General features: G+C 52.0%; 1 protein-coding gene across 1 annotated transcript in view; it reads right to left on the bottom strand.

Annotated features, from left to right (window-relative positions):
• Window positions 1–20,326, bottom strand: part of MUC19 (mucin 19, oligomeric) — a 146,959-nt gene that overhangs the window by 59,736 nt on the left and 66,897 nt on the right. The window contains 39 exon segments of the mRNA XM_045555171.1: window positions 23–205; window positions 236–601; window positions 782–1,081; window positions 1,232–1,555; window positions 1,616–1,741; window positions 1,862–1,988; window positions 2,019–2,191; window positions 2,273–2,641; window positions 2,822–3,121; window positions 3,212–3,805; window positions 3,926–3,991; window positions 4,172–4,255; window positions 4,346–4,441; window positions 4,562–4,921; window positions 5,012–5,341; window positions 5,522–5,605; window positions 5,696–6,091; window positions 6,182–6,481; window positions 6,632–7,598; window positions 7,959–8,371; window positions 8,432–8,738; window positions 8,829–8,941; window positions 9,122–9,511; window positions 9,572–9,841; window positions 10,052–10,538; window positions 10,659–11,041; window positions 11,312–11,503; window positions 11,762–12,115; window positions 12,236–12,533; window positions 12,630–12,984; window positions 13,129–13,238; window positions 13,530–13,705; window positions 13,856–14,011; window positions 14,072–14,251; window positions 14,312–15,091; window positions 15,362–15,488; window positions 15,780–16,061; window positions 16,230–16,501; window positions 20,088–20,186. Of these exon segments, the coding sequence (XP_045411127.1) occupies window positions 23–205; window positions 236–601; window positions 782–1,081; window positions 1,232–1,555; window positions 1,616–1,741; window positions 1,862–1,988; window positions 2,019–2,191; window positions 2,273–2,641; window positions 2,822–3,121; window positions 3,212–3,805; window positions 3,926–3,991; window positions 4,172–4,255; window positions 4,346–4,441; window positions 4,562–4,921; window positions 5,012–5,341; window positions 5,522–5,605; window positions 5,696–6,091; window positions 6,182–6,481; window positions 6,632–7,598; window positions 7,959–8,371; window positions 8,432–8,738; window positions 8,829–8,941; window positions 9,122–9,511; window positions 9,572–9,841; window positions 10,052–10,538; window positions 10,659–11,041; window positions 11,312–11,503; window positions 11,762–12,115; window positions 12,236–12,533; window positions 12,630–12,984; window positions 13,129–13,238; window positions 13,530–13,705; window positions 13,856–14,011; window positions 14,072–14,251; window positions 14,312–15,091; window positions 15,362–15,488; window positions 15,780–16,061; window positions 16,230–16,501; window positions 20,088–20,186 (11,289 nt within the window).

Here is a 20,326-nt window from a genome sequence, read left to right on the forward strand (position 1 = left end):
CCTGTCACTCCATCTGATGGACCAGTTGCCTCTGTCACTCCAGCTGATTGTCCCCTTGAACCTGTCACTCCAGCGGACTGTCCACTGGAAGCTGTCACTCCAGCAGATTGTCCACCTGAACCTGTCACTCCCGCGGAGAGTCCAGTTGAACCTGTAACTCCAGCAGATGGTCCACTGGTCCCTGTCACCTTAACGGACCCACCAGCTGTCCCCGTTACTGCAGCCGAGCGTCCACTTTTCCCTGTCACTCCAGCTGATACAACACTTGTCTCTGTCACTCCAGCTGACTGTCCACTTGAAGCTGTCGCTCCAGCTGAGGGTCCACTTGAACCTGTCACTCCAGCTGACAGTCCACTTGAACCCGTAACTCCAGCAGATGGTCCACTGGTCCCTGCCACCTTAACTGATTGTCCAGCTGTCCCTGTTACTCCACTTGAGAGGACAGCTCTTCCTGTCACTCCATCTGATGGACCAGTTGCCTCTGTCACTCCAGCTGATTGTCCCCTTGAACCTGTCACTCCAGCGGACTGTCCACTGGAAGCTGTCACTCCAGCAGATTGTCCACCTGAACCTGTCACTCCCGCGGAGAGTCCAGTTGAACCTGTAACTCCAGCAGATGGTCCACTGGTCCCTGCCACCTTAACGGACCCACCAGCTGTCCCCGTTACTGCAGCCGAGCGTCCACTTTTCCCTGTCGCCCCAGCTGATACAACACTTGTCTCTGTCACTCCAGCTGACTGTCCACTTGAAGCTGTCGCTCCAGCTGAGGGTCCACTTGAACCTGTCACTCCAGCTGACAGTCCACTTGAACCCGTAACTCCAGCAGATGGTCCACTGGTCCCTGCCACCTTAACTGATTGTCCAGCTGTCCCTGTTACTCCACTTGAGAGGACAGCTCTTCCTGTCACTCCATCTGATGGACCAGTTGCCTCTGTCACTCCAGCTGATTGTCCCCTTGAACCTGTCACTCCAGCGGACTGTCCACTGGAAGCTGTCACTCCAGCAGATTGTCCACCTGAACCTGTCACTCCCGCGGGGAGTCCAGTTGAACCTGTAACTCCAGCAGATGGTCCACTGGTCCCTGCCACCTTAACGGACCCACCAGCTGTCCCCGTTACTGCAGCCGAGCGTCCACTTTTCCCTGTCACCCCAGCTGATACAACACTTGTCTCTGTCACTCCAGCTGACTGTCCACTTGAAGCTGTCGCTCCAGCTGAGGGTCCACTTGAACCTGTCACTCCAGCTGACAGTCCACTTGAACCCGTAACTCCAGCAGATGGTCCACTGGTCCCTGCCACCTTAACTGATTGTCCAGCTGTCCCTGTTACTCCACTTGAGAGGACAGCTCTTCCTGTCACTCCATCTGATGGACCAGTTGCCTCTGTCACTCCAGCTGATTGTCCCCTTGAACCTGTCACTCCAGCGGACTGTCCACTGGAAGCTGTCACTCCAGCAGATTGTCCACCTGAACCTGTCACTCCCGCGGAGAGTCCAGTTGAACCTGTAACTCCAGCAGATGGTCCACTGGTCCCTGCCACCTTAACGGACCCACCAGCTGTCCCCGTTACTGCAGCCGAGCGTCCACTTTTCCCTGTCGCCCCAGCTGATACAACACTTGTCTCTGTCACTCCAGCTGACTGTCCACTTGAAGCTGTCGCTCCAGCTGAGGGTCCACTTGAACCTGTCACTCCAGCTGACAGTCCACTTGAACCCGTAACTCCAGCAGATGGTCCACTGGTCCCTGCCACCTTAACTGATTGTCCAGCTGTCCCTGTTACTCCACTTGAGAGGACAGCTCTTCCTGTCACTCCATCTGATGGACCAGTTGCCTCTGTCACTCCAGCTGATTGTCCCCTTGAACCTGTCACTCCAGCGGACTGTCCACTGGAAGCTGTCACTCCAGCAGATTGTCCACCTGAACCTGTCACTCCCGCGGAGAGTCCAGTTGAACCTGTAACTCCAGCAGATGGTCCACTGGTCCCTGCCACCTTAACGGACCCACCAGCTGTCCCCGTTACTGCAGCCGAGCGTCCACTTTTCCCTGTCACTCCAGCTGATACAACACTTGTCTCTGTCACTCCAGCTGACTGTCCACTTGAAGCTGTCGCTCCAGCTGAGGGTCCACTTGAACCTGTCACTCCAGCTGACAGTCCACTTGAACCCGTAACTCCAGCAGATGGTCCACTGGTCCCTGCCACCTTAACTGATTGTCCAGCTGTCCCTGTTACTCCACTTGAGAGGACAGCTCTTCCTGTCACTCCATCTGATGGACCAGTTGCCTCTGTCACTCCAGCTGATTGTCCCCTTGAACCTGTCACTCCAGCGGACTGTCCACTGGAAGCTGTCACTCCAGCAGATTGTCCACCTGAACCTGTCACTCCCGCGGAGAGTCCAGTTGAACCTGTAACTCCAGCAGATGGTCCACTGGTCCCTGCCACCTTAACGGACCCACCAGCTGTCCCCGTTACTGCAGCCGAGCGTCCACTTTTCCCTGTCGCCCCAGCTGATACAACACTTGTCTCTGTCACTCCAGCTGACTGTCCACTTGAAGCTGTCGCTCCAGCTGAGGGTCCACTTGAACCTGTCACTCCAGCTGACAGTCCACTTGAACCCGTAACTCCAGCAGATGGTCCACTGGTCCCTGCCACCTTAACTGATTGTCCAGCTGTCCCTGTTACTCCACTTGAGAGGACAGCTCTTCCTGTCACTCCATCTGATGGACCAGTTGCCTCTGTCACTCCAGCTGATTGTCCCCTTGAACCTGTCACTCCAGCGGACTGTCCACTGGAAGCTGTCACTCCAGCAGATTGTCCACCTGAACCTGTCACTCCCGCGGAGAGTCCAGTTGAACCTGTAACTCCAGCAGATGGTCCACTGGTCCCTGCCACCTTAACGGACCCACCAGCTGTCCCCGTTACTGCAGCCGAGCGTCCACTTTTCCCTGTCGCCCCAGCTGATACAACACTTGTCTCTGTCACTCCAGCTGACTGTCCACTTGAAGCTGTCGCTCCAGCTGAGGGTCCACTTGAACCTGTCACTCCAGCTGACAGTCCACTTGAACCCGTAACTCCAGCAGATGGTCCACTGGTCCCTGCCACCTTAACTGATTGTCCAGCTGTCCCTGTTACTCCACTTGAGAGGACAGCTCTTCCTGTCACTCCATCTGATGGACCAGTTGCCTCTGTCACTCCAGCTGATTGTCCCCTTGAACCTGTCACTCCAGCGGACTGTCCACTGGAAGCTGTCACTCCAGCAGATTGTCCACCTGAACCTGTCACTCCCGCGGAGAGTCCAGTTGAACCTGTAACTCCAGCAGATGGTCCACTGGTCCCTGCCACCTTAACGGACCCACCAGCTGTCCCCGTTACTGCAGCCGAGCGTCCACTTTTCCCTGTCGCCCCAGCTGATACAACACTTGTCTCTGTCACTCCAGCTGACTGTCCACTTGAAGCTGTCGCTCCAGCTGAGGGTCCACTTGAACCTGTCACTCCAGCTGACAGTCCACTTGAACCCGTAACTCCAGCAGATGGTCCACTGGTCCCTGCCACCTTAACTGATTGTCCAGCTGTCCCTGTTACTCCACTTGAGAGGACAGCTCTTCCTGTCACTCCATCTGATGGACCAGTTGCCTCTGTCACTCCAGCTGATTGTCCCCTTGAACCTGTCACTCCAGCGGACTGTCCACTGGAAGCTGTCACTCCAGCAGATTGTCCACCTGAACCTGTCACTCCCGCGGAGAGTCCAGTTGAACCTGTAACTCCAGCAGATGGTCCACTGGTCCCTGCCACCTTAACGGACCCACCAGCTGTCCCCGTTACTGCAGCCGAGCGTCCACTTTTCCCTGTCACTCCAGCTGATACAACACTTGTCTCTGTCACTCCAGCTGACTGTCCACTTGAAGCTGTCGCTCCAGCTGAGGGTCCACTTGAACCTGTCACTCCAGCTGACAGTCCACTTGAACCCGTAACTCCAGCAGATGGTCCACTGGTCCCTGCCACCTTAACTGATTGTCCAGCTGTCCCTGTTACTCCACTTGAGAGGACAGCTCTTCCTGTCACTCCATCTGATGGACCAGTTGCCTCTGTCACTCCAGCTGATTGTCCCCTTGAACCTGTCACTCCAGCGGACTGTCCACTGGAAGCTGTCACTCCAGCAGATTGTCCACCTGAACCTGTCACTCCCGCGGAGAGTCCAGTTGAACCTGTAACTCCAGCAGATGGTCCACTGGTCCCTGCCACCTTAACGGACCCACCAGCTGTCCCCGTTACTGCAGCCGAGCGTCCACTTTTCCCTGTCGCCCCAGCTGATACAACACTTGTCTCTGTCACTCCAGCTGACTGTCCACTTGAAGCTGTCGCTCCAGCTGAGGGTCCACTTGAACCTGTCACTCCAGCTGACAGTCCACTTGAACCCGTAACTCCAGCAGATGGTCCACTGGTCCCTGCCACCTTAACTGATTGTCCAGCTGTCCCTGTTACTCCACTTGAGAGGACAGCTCTTCCTGTCACTCCATCTGATGGACCAGTTGCCTCTGTCACTCCAGCTGATTGTCCCCTTGAACCTGTCACTCCAGCGGACTGTCCACTGGAAGCTGTCACTCCAGCAGATTGTCCACCTGAACCTGTCACTCCCGCGGAGAGTCCAGTTGAACCTGTAACTCCAGCAGATGGTCCACTGGTCCCTGCCACCTTAACGGACCCACCAGCTGTCCCCGTTACTGCAGCCGAGCGTCCACTTTTCCCTGTCACTCCAGCTGATACAACACTTGTCTCTGTCACTCCAGCTGACTGTCCACTTGAAGCTGTCGCTCCAGCTGAGGGTCCACTTGAACCTGTCACTCCAGCTGACAGTCCACTTGAACCCGTAACTCCAGCAGATGGTCCACTGGTCCCTGCCACCTGAACTGATTGTCCACCTGTCCCTGTTACTCCACTTGAGAGGACAGCTCTTCCTGTCACTCCATCTGATGGACCAGTTGCCTCTGTCACTCCAGCTGATTGTCCCCTTGAACCTGTCACTCCAGCGGACTGTCCACTGGAAGCTGTCACTCCAGCAGATTGTCCACCTGAACCTGTCACTCCCGCGGAGAGTCCAGTTGAACCTGTAACTCCAGCAGATGGTCCACTGGTCCCTGCCACCTTAACGGACCCACCAGCTGTCCCCGTTACTGCAGCCGAGCGTCCACTTTTCCCTGTCACTCCAGCTGATACAACACTTGTCTCTGTCACTCCAGCTGACTGTCCACTTGAAGCTGTCGCTCCAGCTGAGGGTCCACTTGAACCTGTCACTCCAGCTGACAGTCCACTTGAACCCGTAACTCCAGCAGATGGTCCACTGGTCCCTGCCACCTTAACTGATTGTCCAGCTGTCCCTGTTACTCCACTTGAGAGGACAGCTCTTCCTGTCACTCCATCTGATGGACCAGTTGCCTCTGTCACTCCAGCTGATTGTCCCCTTGAACCTGTCACTCCAGCGGACTGTCCACTGGAAGCTGTCACTCCAGCAGATTGTCCACCTGAACCTGTCACTCCCGCGGAGAGTCCAGTTGAACCTGTAACTCCAGCAGATGGTCCACTGGTCCCTGCCACCTTAACGGACCCACCAGCTGTCCCCGTTACTGCAGCCGAGCGTCCACTTTTCCCTGTCGCCCCAGCTGATACAACACTTGTCTCTGTCACTCCAGCTGACTGTCCACTTGAAGCTGTCGCTCCAGCTGAGGGTCCACTTGAACCTGTCACTCCAGCTGACAGTCCACTTGAACCCGTAACTCCAGCAGATGGTCCACTGGTCCCTGCCACCTTAACTGATTGTCCAGCTGTCCCTGTTACTCCACTTGAGAGGACAGCTCTTCCTGTCACTCCATCTGATGGACCAGTTGCCTCTGTCACTCCAGCTGATTGTCCCCTTGAACCTGTCACTCCAGCGGACTGTCCACTGGAAGCTGTCACTCCAGCAGATTGTCCACCTGAACCTGTCACTCCCGCGGAGAGTCCAGTTGAACCTGTAACTCCAGCAGATGGTCCACTGGTCCCTGCCACCTTAACGGACCCACCAGCTGTCCCCGTTACTGCAGCCGAGCGTCCACTTTTCCCTGTCGCCCCAGCTGATACAACACTTGTCTCTGTCACTCCAGCTGACTGTCCACTTGAAGCTGTCGCTCCAGCTGAGGGTCCACTTGAACCTGTCACTCCAGCTGACAGTCCACTTGAACCCGTAACTCCAGCAGATGGTCCACTGGTCCCTGCCACCTGAACTGATTGTCCAGCTGTCCCTGTTACTCCACTTGAGAGGACAGCTCTTCCTGTCACTCCATCTGATGGACCAGTTGCCTCTGTCACTCCAGCTGATTGTCCCCTTGAACCTGTCACTCCAGCGGACTGTCCACTGGAAGCTGTCACTCCAGCAGATTGTCCACCTGAACCTGTCACTCCCGCGGAGAGTCCAGTTGAACCTGTAACTCCAGCAGATGGTCCACTGGTCCCTGCCACCTTAACGGACCCACCAGCTGTCCCCGTTACTGCAGCCGAGCGTCCACTTTTCCCTGTCACTCCAGCTGATACAACACTTGTCTCTGTCACTCCAGCTGACTGTCCACTTGAAGCTGTCGCTCCAGCTGAGGGTCCACTTGAACCTGTCACTCCAGCTGACAGTCCACTTGAACCCGTAACTCCAGCAGATGGTCCACTGGTCCCTGCCACCTTAACTGATTGTCCAGCTGTCCCTGTTACTCCACTTGAGAGGACAGCTCTTCCTGTCACTCCATCTGATGGACCAGTTGCCTCTGTCACTCCAGCTGATTGTCCCCTTGAACCTGTCACTCCAGCGGACTGTCCACTGGAAGCTGTCACTCCAGCAGATTGTCCACCTGAACCTGTCACTCCCGCGGAGAGTCCAGTTGAACCTGTAACTCCAGCAGATGGTCCACTGGTCCCTGCCACCTTAACGGACCCACCAGCTGTCCCCGTTACTGCAGCCGAGCGTCCACTTTTCCCTGTCACTCCAGCTGATACAACACTTGTCTCTGTCACTCCAGCTGACTGTCCACTTGAAGCTGTCGCTCCAGCTGAGGGTCCACTTGAACCTGTCACTCCAGCTGACAGTCCACTTGAACCCGTAACTCCAGCAGATGGTCCACTGGTCCCTGCCACCTTAACTGATTGTCCAGCTGTCCCTGTTACTCCACTTGAGAGGACAGCTCTTCCTGTCACTCCATCTGATGGACCAGTTGCCTCTGTCACTCCAGCTGATTGTCCCCTTGAACCTGTCACTCCAGCGGACTGTCCACTGGAAGCTGTCACTCCAGCAGATTGTCCACCTGAACCTGTCACTCCCGCGGAGAGTCCAGTTGAACCTGTAACTCCAGCAGATGGTCCACTGGTCCCTGCCACCTTAACGGACCCACCAGCTGTCCCCGTTACTGCAGCCGAGCGTCCACTTTTCCCTGTCGCCCCAGCTGATACAACACTTGTCTCTGTCACTCCAGCTGACTGTCCACTTGAAGCTGTCGCTCCAGCTGAGGGTCCACTTGAACCTGTCACTCCAGCTGACAGTCCACTTGAACCCGTAACTCCAGCAGATGGTCCACTGGTCCCTGCCACCTTAACTGATTGTCCAGCTGTCCCTGTTACTCCACTTGAGAGGACAGCTCTTCCTGTCACTCCATCTGATGGACCAGTTGCCTCTGTCACTCCAGCTGATTGTCCCCTTGAACCTGTCACTCCAGCGGACTGTCCACTGGAAGCTGTCACTCCAGCAGATTGTCCACCTGAACCTGTCACTCCCGCGGAGAGTCCAGTTGAACCTGTAACTCCAGCAGATGGTCCACTGGTCCCTGCCACCTTAACGGACCCACCAGCTGTCCCCGTTACTGCAGCCGAGCGTCCACTTTTCCCTGTCACTCCAGCTGATACAACACTTGTCTCTGTCACTCCAGCTGACTGTCCACTTGAAGCTGTCGCTCCAGCTGAGGGTCCACTTGAACCTGTCACTCCAGCTGACAGTCCACTTGAACCCGTAACTCCAGCAGATGGTCCACTGGTCCCTGCCACCTTAACTGATTGTCCAGCTGTCCCTGTTACTCCACTTGAGAGGACAGCTCTTCCTGTCACTCCATCTGATGGACCAGTTGCCTCTGTCACTCCAGCTGATTGTCCCCTTGAACCTGTCACTCCAGCGGACTGTCCACTGGAAGCTGTCACTCCAGCAGATTGTCCACCTGAACCTGTCACTCCCGCGGAGAGTCCAGTTGAACCTGTAACTCCAGCAGATGGTCCACTGGTCCCTGCCACCTTAACGGACCCACCAGCTGTCCCCGTTACTGCAGCCGAGCGTCCACTTTTCCCTGTCACTCCAGCTGATACAACACTTGTCTCTGTCACTCCAGCTGACTGTCCACTTGAAGCTGTCGCTCCAGCTGAGGGTCCACTTGAACCTGTCACTCCAGCTGACAGTCCACTTGAACCCGTAACTCCAGCAGATGGTCCACTGGTCCCTGCCACCTTAACTGATTGTCCAGCTGTCCCTGTTACTCCACTTGAGAGGACAGCTCTTCCTGTCACTCCATCTGATGGACCAGTTGCCTCTGTCACTCCAGCTGATTGTCCCCTTGAACCTGTCACTCCAGCGGACTGTCCACTGGAAGCTGTCACTCCAGCAGATTGTCCACCTGAACCTGTCACTCCCGCGGAGAGTCCAGTTGAACCTGTAACTCCAGCAGATGGTCCACTGGTCCCTGCCACCTTAACGGACCCACCAGCTGTCCCCGTTACTGCAGCCGAGCGTCCACTTTTCCCTGTCGCCCCAGCTGATACAACACTTGTCTCTGTCACTCCAGCTGACTGTCCACTTGAAGCTGTCGCTCCAGCTGAGGGTCCACTTGAACCTGTCACTCCAGCTGACAGTCCACTTGAACCCGTAACTCCAGCAGATGGTCCACTGGTCCCTGCCACCTGAACTGATTGTCCAGCTGTCCCTGTTACTCCACTTGAGAGGACAGCTCTTCCTGTCACTCCATCTGATGGACCAGTTGCCTCTGTCACTCCAGCTGATTGTCCCCTTGAACCTGTCACTCCAGCGGACTGTCCACTGGAAGCTGTCACTCCAGCAGATTGTCCACCTGAACCTGTCACTCCCGCAGAGAGTCCAGTTGAACCTGTAACTCCAGCAGATGGTCCACTGGTCCCTGCCACCTTAACGGACCCACCAGCTGTCCCCGTTACTGCAGCCGAGCGTCCACTTTTCCCTGTCACTCCAGCTGATACAACACTTGTCTCTGTCACTCCAGCTGACTGTCCACTTGAAGCTGTCGCTCCAGCTGAGGGTCCACTTGAACCTGTCACTCCAGCTGACAGTCCACTTGAACCCGTAACTCCAGCAGATGGTCCACTGGTCCCTGCCACCTTAACTGATTGTCCAGCTGTCCCTGTTACTCCACTTGAGAGGACAGCTCTTCCTGTCACTCCATCTGATGGACCAGTTGCCTCTGTCACTCCAGCTGATTGTCCCCTTGAACCTGTCACTCCAGCGGACTGTCCACTGGAAGCTGTCACTCCAGCAGATTGTCCACCTGAACCTGTCACTCCCGCGGAGAGTCCAGTTGAACCTGTAACTCCAGCAGATGGTCCACTGGTCCCTGCCACCTTAACGGACCCACCAGCTGTCCCCGTTACTGCAGCCGAGCGTCCACTTTTCCCTGTCACTCCAGCTGATACAACACTTGTCTCTGTCACTCCAGCTGACTGTCCACTTGAAGCTGTCGCTCCAGCTGAGGGTCCACTTGAACCTGTCACTCCAGCTGACAGTCCACTTGAACCCGTAACTCCAGCAGATGGTCCACTGGTCCCTGCCACCTGAACTGATTGTCCAGCTGTCCCTGTTACTCCACTTGAGAGGACAGCTCTTCCTGTCACTCCATCTGATGGACCAGTTGCCTCTGTCACTCCAGCTGATTGTCCCCTTGAACCTGTCACTCCAGCGGACTGTCCACTGGAAGCTGTCACTCCAGCAGATTGTCCACCTGAACCTGTCACTCCCGCGGAGAGTCCAGTTGAACCTGTAACTCCAGCAGATGGTCCACTGGTCCCTGCCACCTTAACGGACCCACCAGCTGTCCCCGTTACTGCAGCCGAGCGTCCACTTTTCCCTGTCACTCCAGCTGATACAACACTTGTCTCTGTCACTCCAGCTGACTGTCCACTTGAAGCTGTCGCTCCAGCTGAGGGTCCACTTGAACCTGTCACTCCAGCTGACAGTCCACTTGAACCCGTAACTCCAGCAGATGGTCCACTGGTCCCTGCCACCTTAACTGATTGTCCAGCTGTCCCTGTTACTCCACTTGAGAGGACAGCTCTTCCTGTCACTCCATCTGATGGACCAGTTGCCTCTGTCACTCCAGCTGATTGTCCCCTTGAACCTGTCACTCCAGCGGACTGTCCACTGGAAGCTGTCACTCCAGCAGATTGTCCACCTGAACCTGTCACTCCCGCGGAGAGTCCAGTTGAACCTGTAACTCCAGCAGATGGTCCACTGGTCCCTGCCACCTTAACGGACCCACCAGCTGTCCCCGTTACTGCAGCCGAGCGTCCACTTTTCCCTGTCGCCCCAGCTGATACAACACTTGTCTCTGTCACTCCAGCTGACTGTCCACTTGAAGCTGTCGCTCCAGCTGAGGGTCCACTTGAACCTGTCACTCCAGCTGACAGTCCACTTGAACCCGTAACTCCAGCAGATGGTCCACTGGTCCCTGCCACCTTAACTGATTGTCCAGCTGTCCCTGTTACTCCACTTGAGAGGACAGCTCTTCCTGTCACTCCATCTGATGGACCAGTTGCCTCTGTCACTCCAGCTGATTGTCCCCTTGAACCTGTCACTCCAGCGGACTGTCCACTGGAAGCTGTCACTCCAGCAGATTGTCCACCTGAACCTGTCACTCCCGCGGAGAGTCCAGTTGAACCTGTAACTCCAGCAGATGGTCCACTGGTCCCTGCCACCTTAACGGACCCACCAGCTGTCCCCGTTACTGCAGCCGAGCGTCCACTTTTCCCTGTCGCCCCAGCTGATACAACACTTGTCTCTGTCACTCCAGCTGACTGTCCACTTGAAGCTGTCGCTCCAGCTGAGGGTCCACTTGAACCTGTCACTCCAGCTGACAGTCCACTTGAACCCGTAACTCCAGCAGATGGTCCACTGGTCCCTGCCACCTTAACTGATTGTCCAGCTGTCCCTGTTACTCCACTTGAGAGGACAGCTCTTCCTGTCACTCCATCTGATGGACCAGTTGCCTCTGTCACTCCAGCTGATTGTCCCCTTGAACCTGTCACTCCAGCGGACTGTCCACTGGAAGCTGTCACTCCAGCAGATTGTCCACCTGAACCTGTCACTCCCGCGGAGAGTCCAGTTGAACCTGTAACTCCAGCAGATGGTCCACTGGTCCCTGCCACCTTAACGGACCCACCAGCTGTCCCCGTTACTGCAGCCGAGCGTCCACTTTTCCCTGTCACTCCAGCTGATACAACACTTGTCTCTGTCACTCCAGCTGACTGTCCACTTGAAGCTGTCGCTCCAGCTGAGGGTCCACTTGAACCTGTCACTCCAGCTGACAGTCCACTTGAACCCGTAACTCCAGCAGATGGTCCACTGGTCCCTGCCACCTTAACTGATTGTCCAGCTGTCCCTGTTACTCCACTTGAGAGGACAGCTCTTCCTGTCACTCCATCTGATGGACCAGTTGCCTCTGTCACTCCAGCTGATTGTCCCCTTGAACCTGTCACTCCAGCGGACTGTCCACTGGAAGCTGTCACTCCAGCAGATTGTCCACCTGAACCTGTCACTCCCGCGGAGAGTCCAGTTGAACCTGTAACTCCAGCAGATGGTCCACTGGTCCCTGCCACCTTAACGGACCCACCAGCTGTCCCCGTTACTGCAGCCGAGCGTCCACTTTTCCCTGTCGCTCCAGCTGATACAACACTTGTCTCTGTCACTCCAGCTGACTGTCCACTTGAAGCTGTCGCTCCAGCTGAGGGTCCACTTGAACCTGTCACTCCAGCTGACAGTCCACTTGAACCCGTAACTCCAGCAGATGGTCCACTGGTCCCTGCCACCTTAACTGATTGTCCAGCTGTCCCTGTTACTCCACTTGAGAGGACAGCTCTTCCTGTCACTCCATCTGATGGACCAGTTGCCTCTGTCACTCCAGCTGATTGTCCCCTTGAACCTGTCACTCCAGCGGACTGTCCACTGGAAGCTGTCACTCCAGCAGATTGTCCACCTGAACCTGTCACTCCCGCGGAGAGTCCAGTTGAACCTGTAACTCCAGCAGATGGTCCACTGGTCCCTGCCACCTTAACGGACCCACCAGCTGTCCCCGTTACTGCAGCCGAGCGTCCACTTTTCCCTGTCGCCCCAGCTGATACAACACTTGTCTCTGTCACTCCAGCTGACTGTCCACTTGAAGCTGTCGCTCCAGCTGAGGGTCCACTTGAACCTGTCACTCCAGCTGACAGTCCACTTGAACCCGTAACTCCAGCAGATGGTCCACTGGTCCCTGCCACCTTAACTGATTGTCCAGCTGTCCCTGTTACTCCACTTGAGAGGACAGCTCTTCCTGTCACTCCATCTGATGGACCAGTTGCCTCTGTCACTCCAGCTGATTGTCCCCTTGAACCTGTCACTCCAGCGGACTGTCCACTGGAAGCTGTCACTCCAGCAGATTGTCCACCTGAACCTGTCACTCCCGCGGAGAGTCCAGTTGAACCTGTAACTCCAGCAGATGGTCCACTGGTCCCTGCCACCTTAACGGACCCACCAGCTGTCCCCGTTACTGCAGCCGAGCGTCCACTTTTCCCTGTCACTCCAGCTGATACAACACTTGTCTCTGTCACTCCAGCTGACTGTCCACTTGAAGCTGTCGCTCCAGCTGAGGGTCCACTTGAACCTGTCACTCCAGCTGACAGTCCACTTGAACCCGTAACTCCAGCAGATGGTCCACTGGTCCCTGCCACCTTAACTGATTGTCCAGCTGTCCCTGTTACTCCACTTGAGAGGACAGCTCTTCCTGTCACTCCATCTGATGGACCAGTTGCCTCTGTCACTCCAGCTGATTGTCCCCTTGAACCTGTCACTCCAGCGGACTGTCCACTGGAAGCTGTCACTCCAGCAGATTGTCCACCTGAACCTGTCACTCCCGCGGAGAGTCCAGTTGAACCTGTAACTCCAGCAGATGGTCCACTGGTCCCTGCCACCTTAACGGACCCACCAGCTGTCCCCGTTACTGCAGCCGAGCGTCCACTTTTCCCTGTCGCCCCAGCTGATACAACACTTGTCTCTGTCACTCCAGCTGACTGTCCACTTGAAGCTGTCGCTCCAGCTGAGGGTCCACTTGAACCTGTCACTCCAGCTGACAGTCCACTTGAACCCGTAACTCCAGCAGATGGTCCACTGGTCCCTGCCACCTTAACTGATTGTCCAGCTGTCCCTGTTACTCCACTTGAGAGGACAGCTCTTCCTGTCACTCCATCTGATGGACCAGTTGCCTCTGTCACTCCAGCTGATTGTCCCCTTGAACCTGTCACTCCAGCGGACTGTCCACTGGAAGCTGTCACTCCAGCAGATTGTCCACCTGAACCTGTCACTCCCGCGGAGAGTCCAGTTGAACCTGTAACTCCAGCAGATGGTCCACTGGTCCCTGCCACCTTAACGGACCCACCAGCTGTCCCCGTTACTGCAGCCGAGCGTCCACTTTTCCCTGTCGCCCCAGCTGATACAACACTTGTCTCTGTCACTCCAGCTGACTGTCCACTTGAAGCTGTCGCTCCAGCTGAGGGTCCACTTGAACCTGTCACTCCAGCTGACAGTCCACTTGAACCCGTAACTCCAGCAGATGGTCCACTGGTCCCTGCCACCTTAACTGATTGTCCAGCTGTCCCTGTTACTCCACTTGAGAGGACAGCTCTTCCTGTCACTCCATCTGATGGACCAGTTGCCTCTGTCACTCCAGCTGATTGTCCCCTTGAACCTGTCACTCCAGCGGACTGTCCACTGGAAGCTGTCACTCCAGCAGATTGTCCACCTGAACCTGTCACTCCCGCGGAGAGTCCAGTTGAACCTGTAACTCCAGCAGATGGTCCACTGGTCCCTGCCACCTTAACGGACCCACCAGCTGTCCCCGTTACTGCAGCCGAGCGTCCACTTTTCCCTGTCGCCCCAGCTGATACAACACTTGTCTCTGTCACTCCAGCTGACTGTCCACTTGAAGCTGTCGCTCCAGCTGAGGGTCCACTTGAACCTGTCACTCCAGCTGACAGTCCACTTGAACCCGTAACTCCAGCAGATGGTCCACTGGTCCCTGCCACCTTAACTGATTGTCCAGCTGTCCCTGTTACTCCACTTGAGAGGACAGCTCTTCCTGTCACTCCATCTGATGGACCAGTTGCCTCTGTCACTCCAGCTGATTGTCCCCTTGAACCTGTCACTCCAGCGGACTGTCCACTGGAAGCTGTCACTCCAGCAGATTGTCCACCTGAACCTGTCACTCCCGCGGAGAGTCCAGTTGAACCTGTAACTCCAGCAGATGGTCCACTGGTCCCTGCCACCTTAACGGACCCACCAGCTGTCCCCGTTACTGCAGCCGAGCGTCCACTTTTCCCTGTCGCCCCAGCTGATACAACACTTGTCTCTGTCACTCCAGCTGACTGTCCACTTGAAGCTGTCGCTCCAGCTGAGGGTCCACTTGAACCTGTCACTCCAGCTGACAGTCCACTTGAACCCGTAACTCCAGCAGATGGTCCACTGGTCCCTGCCACCTTAACTGATTGTCCAGCTGTCCCTGTTACTCCACTTGAGAGGACAGCTCTTCCTGTCACTCCATCTGATGGACCAGTTGCCTCTGTCACTCCAGCTGATTGTCCCCTTGAACCTGTCACTCCAGCGGACTGTCCACTGGAAGCTGTCACTCCAGCAGATTGTCCACCTGAACCTGTCACTCCCGCGGAGAGTCCAGTTGAACCTGTAACTCCAGCAGATGGTCCACTGGTCCCTGCCACCTTAACGGACCCACCAGCTGTCCCCGTTACTGCAGCCGAGCGTCCACTTTTCCCTGTCGCCCCAGCTGATACAACACTTGTCTCTGTCACTCCAGCTGACTGTCCACTTGAAGCTGTCGCTCCAGCTGAGGGTCCACTTGAACCTGTCACTCCAGCTGACAGTCCACTTGAACCCGTAACTCCAGCAGATGGTCCACTGGTCCCTGCCACCTTAACTGATTGTCCAGCTGTCCCTGTTACTCCACTTGAGAGGACAGCTCTTCCTGTCACTCCATCTGATGGACCAGTTGCCTCTGTCACTCCAGCTGATTGTCCCCTTGAACCTGTCACTCCAGCGGACTGTCCACTGGAAGCTGTCACTCCAGCAGATTGTCCACCTGAACCTGTCACTCCCGCGGAGAGTCCAGTTGAACCTGTAACTCCAGCAGATGGTCCACTGGTCCCTGCCACCTTAACGGACCCACCAGCTGTCCCCGTTACTGCAGCCGAGCGTCCACTTTTCCCTGTCGCCCCAGCTGATACAACACTTGTCTCTGTCACTCCAGCTGACTGTCCACTTGAAGCTGTCGCTCCAGCTGAGGGTCCACTTGAACCTGTCACTCCAGCTGACAGTCCACTTGAACCCGTAACTCCAGCAGATGGTCCACTGGTCCCTGCCACCTTAACTGATTGTCCAGCTGTCCCTGTTACTCCACTTGAGAGGACAGCTCTTCCTGTCACTCCATCTGATGGACCAGTTGCCTCTGTCACTCCAGCTGATTGTCCCCTTGAACCTGTCACTCCAGCGGACTGTCCACTGGAAGCTGTCACTCCAGCAGATTGTCCACCTGAACCTGTCACTCCCGCGGAGAGTCCAGTTGAACCTGTAACTCCAGCAGATGGTCCACTGGTCCCTGCCACCTTAACGGACCCACCAGCTGTCCCCGTTACTGCAGCCGAGCGTCCACTTTTCCCTGTCACTCCAGCTGATACAACACTTGTCTCTGTCACTCCAGCTGACTGTCCACTTGAAGCTGTCGCTCCAGCTGAGGGTCCACTTGAACCTGTCACTCCAGCTGACAGTCCACTTGAACCCGTAACTCCAGCAGATGGTCCACTGGTCCCTGCCACCTTAACTGATTGTCCAGCTGTCCCTGTTACTCCACTTGAGAGGACAGCTCTTCCTGTCACTCCATCTGATGGACCAGTTGCCTCTGTCACTCCAGCTGATTGTCCCCTTGAACCTGTCACTCCAGCGGACTGTCCACTGGAAGCTGTCACTCCAGCAGATTGTCCACCTGAACCTGTCACTCCCGCGGAGAGTCCAGTTGAACCTGTAACTCCAGCAGATGGTCCACTGGTCCCTGCCACCTTAACGGACCCACCAGCTGTCCCCGTTACTGCAGCCGAGCGTCCACTTTTCCCTGTCACTCCAGCTGATACAACACTTGTCTCTGTCACTCCAGCTGACTGTCCACTTGAAGCTGTCGCTCCAGCTGAGGGTCCACTTGAACCTGTCACTCCAGCTGACAGTCCACTTGAACCCGTAACTCCAGCAGATGGTCCACTTGTCCCTGCCACCTTAACGGACCCACCAGCTGTCCCCGTTACTGCAGCCGAGCGTCCACTTTTCCCTGTCACTCCAGCAGATACAACACTTGTCTCTGTCACTTCAGCAGGTTGTCTAATTGTGCCTGATTTTACAGAGGATGACCAAGTTATTTCTTTCACTGCAGACGATAGTTTAGTTTTCCCTGTCACTCCAGGTGACAATTCAATTGAACCTGTCACTCCAGCAGATCGTTCAGTTGTTCCTGTTTTTTCAGATGATGGTGTTGGTTTCTCTGTAACCTCATTTGATTCTTCATTTTTTCCTGTCCCTCCAGCTGATAATCCAGTTGTCACTGTCAAAAAAGTAAAATATATGGAAAGTAGAATGATGTTAATATCTGCCTTGGTCCTTGGTTAACCTCAAGGGCTTATACTGGTTTCTTTCTCCAGTGTAGCTTCTATACCTCTTTATGCCAATTTCCTCTACCTCATTTCATACCTGTCTTTCTGCTACAGTGTAACTTCTTCCTATTTACTTCACATAATCATTTATTCCATACTTATGGTGTGCCAAAGATGTTCTCAGTATTTTGTATTACCTTACTTTATCATCATAATCATTCTGTGAGGTATATAAGATTACTTTTCCATTTTATAGAGTAGAAGTTAAAGTACACACAGATTAAGTAGAGTCTGTCTTCCTAAAGAGCATTCTAGTTTTAGGATTAATAGGCAGACATATGAATGAAATAACTAGCCAACCAATAAGTCAAATTCTCAAACAAGAAAAAGTTCATAGCACTGTCATAATGTGAAGTGATACTGTGCAACTGGAATATTCTATTTTAGATTGCCTAGTTAGAAAAGGCTTCTCTGAGGAGAATTTTTTCTTTTGAGATCTGATAACAAGCAGCAGCCAGATAATGAAGCTCTAGGAGAATGACATTCCAGGCAAAGAGAACAGCCAGTATAAAAGTCATAAGACTGATTGAACCACACTTTCTAGAAAAACAGAGCTAGAAGTTGAGTGCAGTGGGCCACAGGAGGTAAGGAGGAGAATATTACAAAATGAGGTCACATACATAGGAGTGGGCAAATTATTGTCAATCAGGTAGGGGAGATTGGACGTTTTTCTAAATGCAATGGAATATAATTTTTGACTAGGGAGTATCAGTATAGGATTTTTATTTATTTAAAATCCCACTCTGTGGAGAATATATTGTAAGAGGTGCGTAATTGAAGTGGAAAGATCAATTATGAGGTGATTTCAGTAGTTCTGATAATTCATGAGTGACTTGGACTAGAGTGGTGATAAAGGAGACTGACAACAATGGATGGGGTCAGGATATGTTTTGGATGTAGCATTAACAGGCCTTGTTTAGATGTGGGAGGTACAGAAAAAAAGAAGAGACGCATCAAGGATAACTCTAAAAATTTTACCTGAGTGAACCGAGTCAGTGATGGTACTATTTACTAATATCAGGAAGACTAGGAGAACAGGTGTGGGCATGAAGGGAGATCTGGTACTACCCAGAATTCTCTAGTTCTGAGATCCTAATATTAAGAATTCCACTAAAGAACCAGATGAAAATGGAAACCTTGGATTTATAGAGACAAGGGTCTGCACAATGATATGTGTGTGGATAGGTACATGTTTGCAGCAAAACTCTATTGCATGGGTATAGCAAAAAATAGTCTACTCCCTCCTCACATCTCTAATGCTTCCAGAAGTTTCTCTTCCACGTGGCCTGTTATTTTACCTCACTGATGAGAATAAAATCTCTTTATCCTTTACAAGACTGGGAGCTAAGATTCACTTATTTACTTATTCACCAGATATCCAACAGATATTTATCAAGTACTCAAACCAGGAAATGAGCTAGGCATTGGGCACACAACTGTAAACAAAAACAGGCAAGGTGAAAAGATCTTCCTCTAGCTTTTACAGAAATTCACCATGTTTGTGGCTTGACTAGTAATAAAGAATGACTGGATAAAGAATTAACAATCTAAGCCCTGTTCTGGCCCCACCACATACTCATCCTGTGACTTTGGGGTAAACACATTGATTTTTCACATATAAAATTTGAATAATTAATAATATACTGTCAACTGCTCAGGGTGGTTGACATATGTGAGAACACTTTGTCCATTTTATACTTGGTATACTTTTTTCTGATTATCATTTTTATTTTTGTTAAAATAGATTAAGATGATTCACAAATGATATTATATAATGGTAAATGACTATTTCATGTCTTTATTTTATTAATTAAATTGGACTCAATATATCCAGTAAAAACTAAGATATATGAATGGTATTATTTTATTCTACAAATTACATTTTTCAGGCAAGGTTTTTTTGGGAGGGTTGGTTGCTTTCTACGAAACATTTACCGATCAATTTATTTATTTAATTTTAATCTATATCTTCAGTACTTTGAAACAGGTTAAGTATTATGAGACACAAACATTGTTTGGTAAGGAGTGGCAAGACCCATTGCTCACTTTACATTTTTCTTCTATAGGTGAGCTTTGAGCAAATGAGGCAAATTTCAAATTCTAGAAAAGAAGACTTTGAAAACCAATGGCCTATTTGCAAATTGGAGAAAAAGAAGAATTGTTAAAATCCAATGTGTAGATGTTTTAGGGAGAAAACTGTTTCTGAATTTTTACACAATTCAGAGGCAATGTAATTTAAAAGTTATTTTTCCAAATAGGAAAAGCTGTTCATCAAGGTTCTAGATCTCTGTTCAATAAAGAACTTATGGAAAAATATGTTAATACTTTAAACCACAAAAATTTTCTATTACTAAAGATAGTGATGTTTTGCAAAAGATTGCAAGAAAAGAATTCCAATTTAAAATTTGAATATCCTTGTTGATTCCTGATAAGCTTTCCATATCCAACAGCCTATTTTTCAAGATAGAAAAGAATTTATTGAACTCTTAAATATTTGTAGATGGGAAAAATCACATAAAAATCAATGACATGCAAAGATAACTAACATATCATTTTGTAATTATTAAGTATTTTTAACCTATATTTTATTATTTTAGCTTGTTCTCTAAGTGATTTTTTTCTGGACAAATGCAAAACATAAAAAATGAAATCGTAACTAACTGGATAAGCAAATACATCCTAAGAAGTCCTTTACTCAAAAACATTTAAAGACTAAGGTGAAATGTTAGATGATTACTATTACTTTTTTTACTTCGTTCCACTATGGTTGTATCAAGTAACATTCTAGTGATTTCTAAACTGGCCACATAACACTATCAGATTTCAAATGTGACATTAGGTGTTTCTCTGATACCCCAATAGTGTATAAATACCTAATAACAAAGAATGCAAGGGCAATCTTCCTAATTGATTCACATAATATTTGAATAACAGTGCTCTAATTTTCAAGCGGTAAAGATTTTCAAGTCAATAAATATCCTACTAAATAGTCTTTTATAAACAAGTTTCTATATTGACTCAGATTTTTATGACTTTTTGATGCTTAGCTAACCTCACCTGGTTTATGTGAAGAGCTTGTGGTATTAGTACCACTGCTGGGCAGCCCAGGTGTACTTTCACCACCACTAGTTGTACCACCTGATGTTTCAGGTGTACCTGTTGCAAAGAAAAAAATAGAAAGAGCTCATTTACAGAATTTTTTAAACTATGAGATAACTTACAGAATTTTTTAAACTATGAGATAACTTCCAACTTAAAATTACAGAAATATCTATTTTTCTATATCAATAATAATT

This window comes from Lemur catta, chromosome 6, assembly GCF_020740605.2.
Source record: "Lemur catta isolate mLemCat1 chromosome 6, mLemCat1.pri, whole genome shotgun sequence".
NCBI classification, from domain to species: domain Eukaryota; kingdom Metazoa; phylum Chordata; class Mammalia; order Primates; family Lemuridae; genus Lemur; species Lemur catta.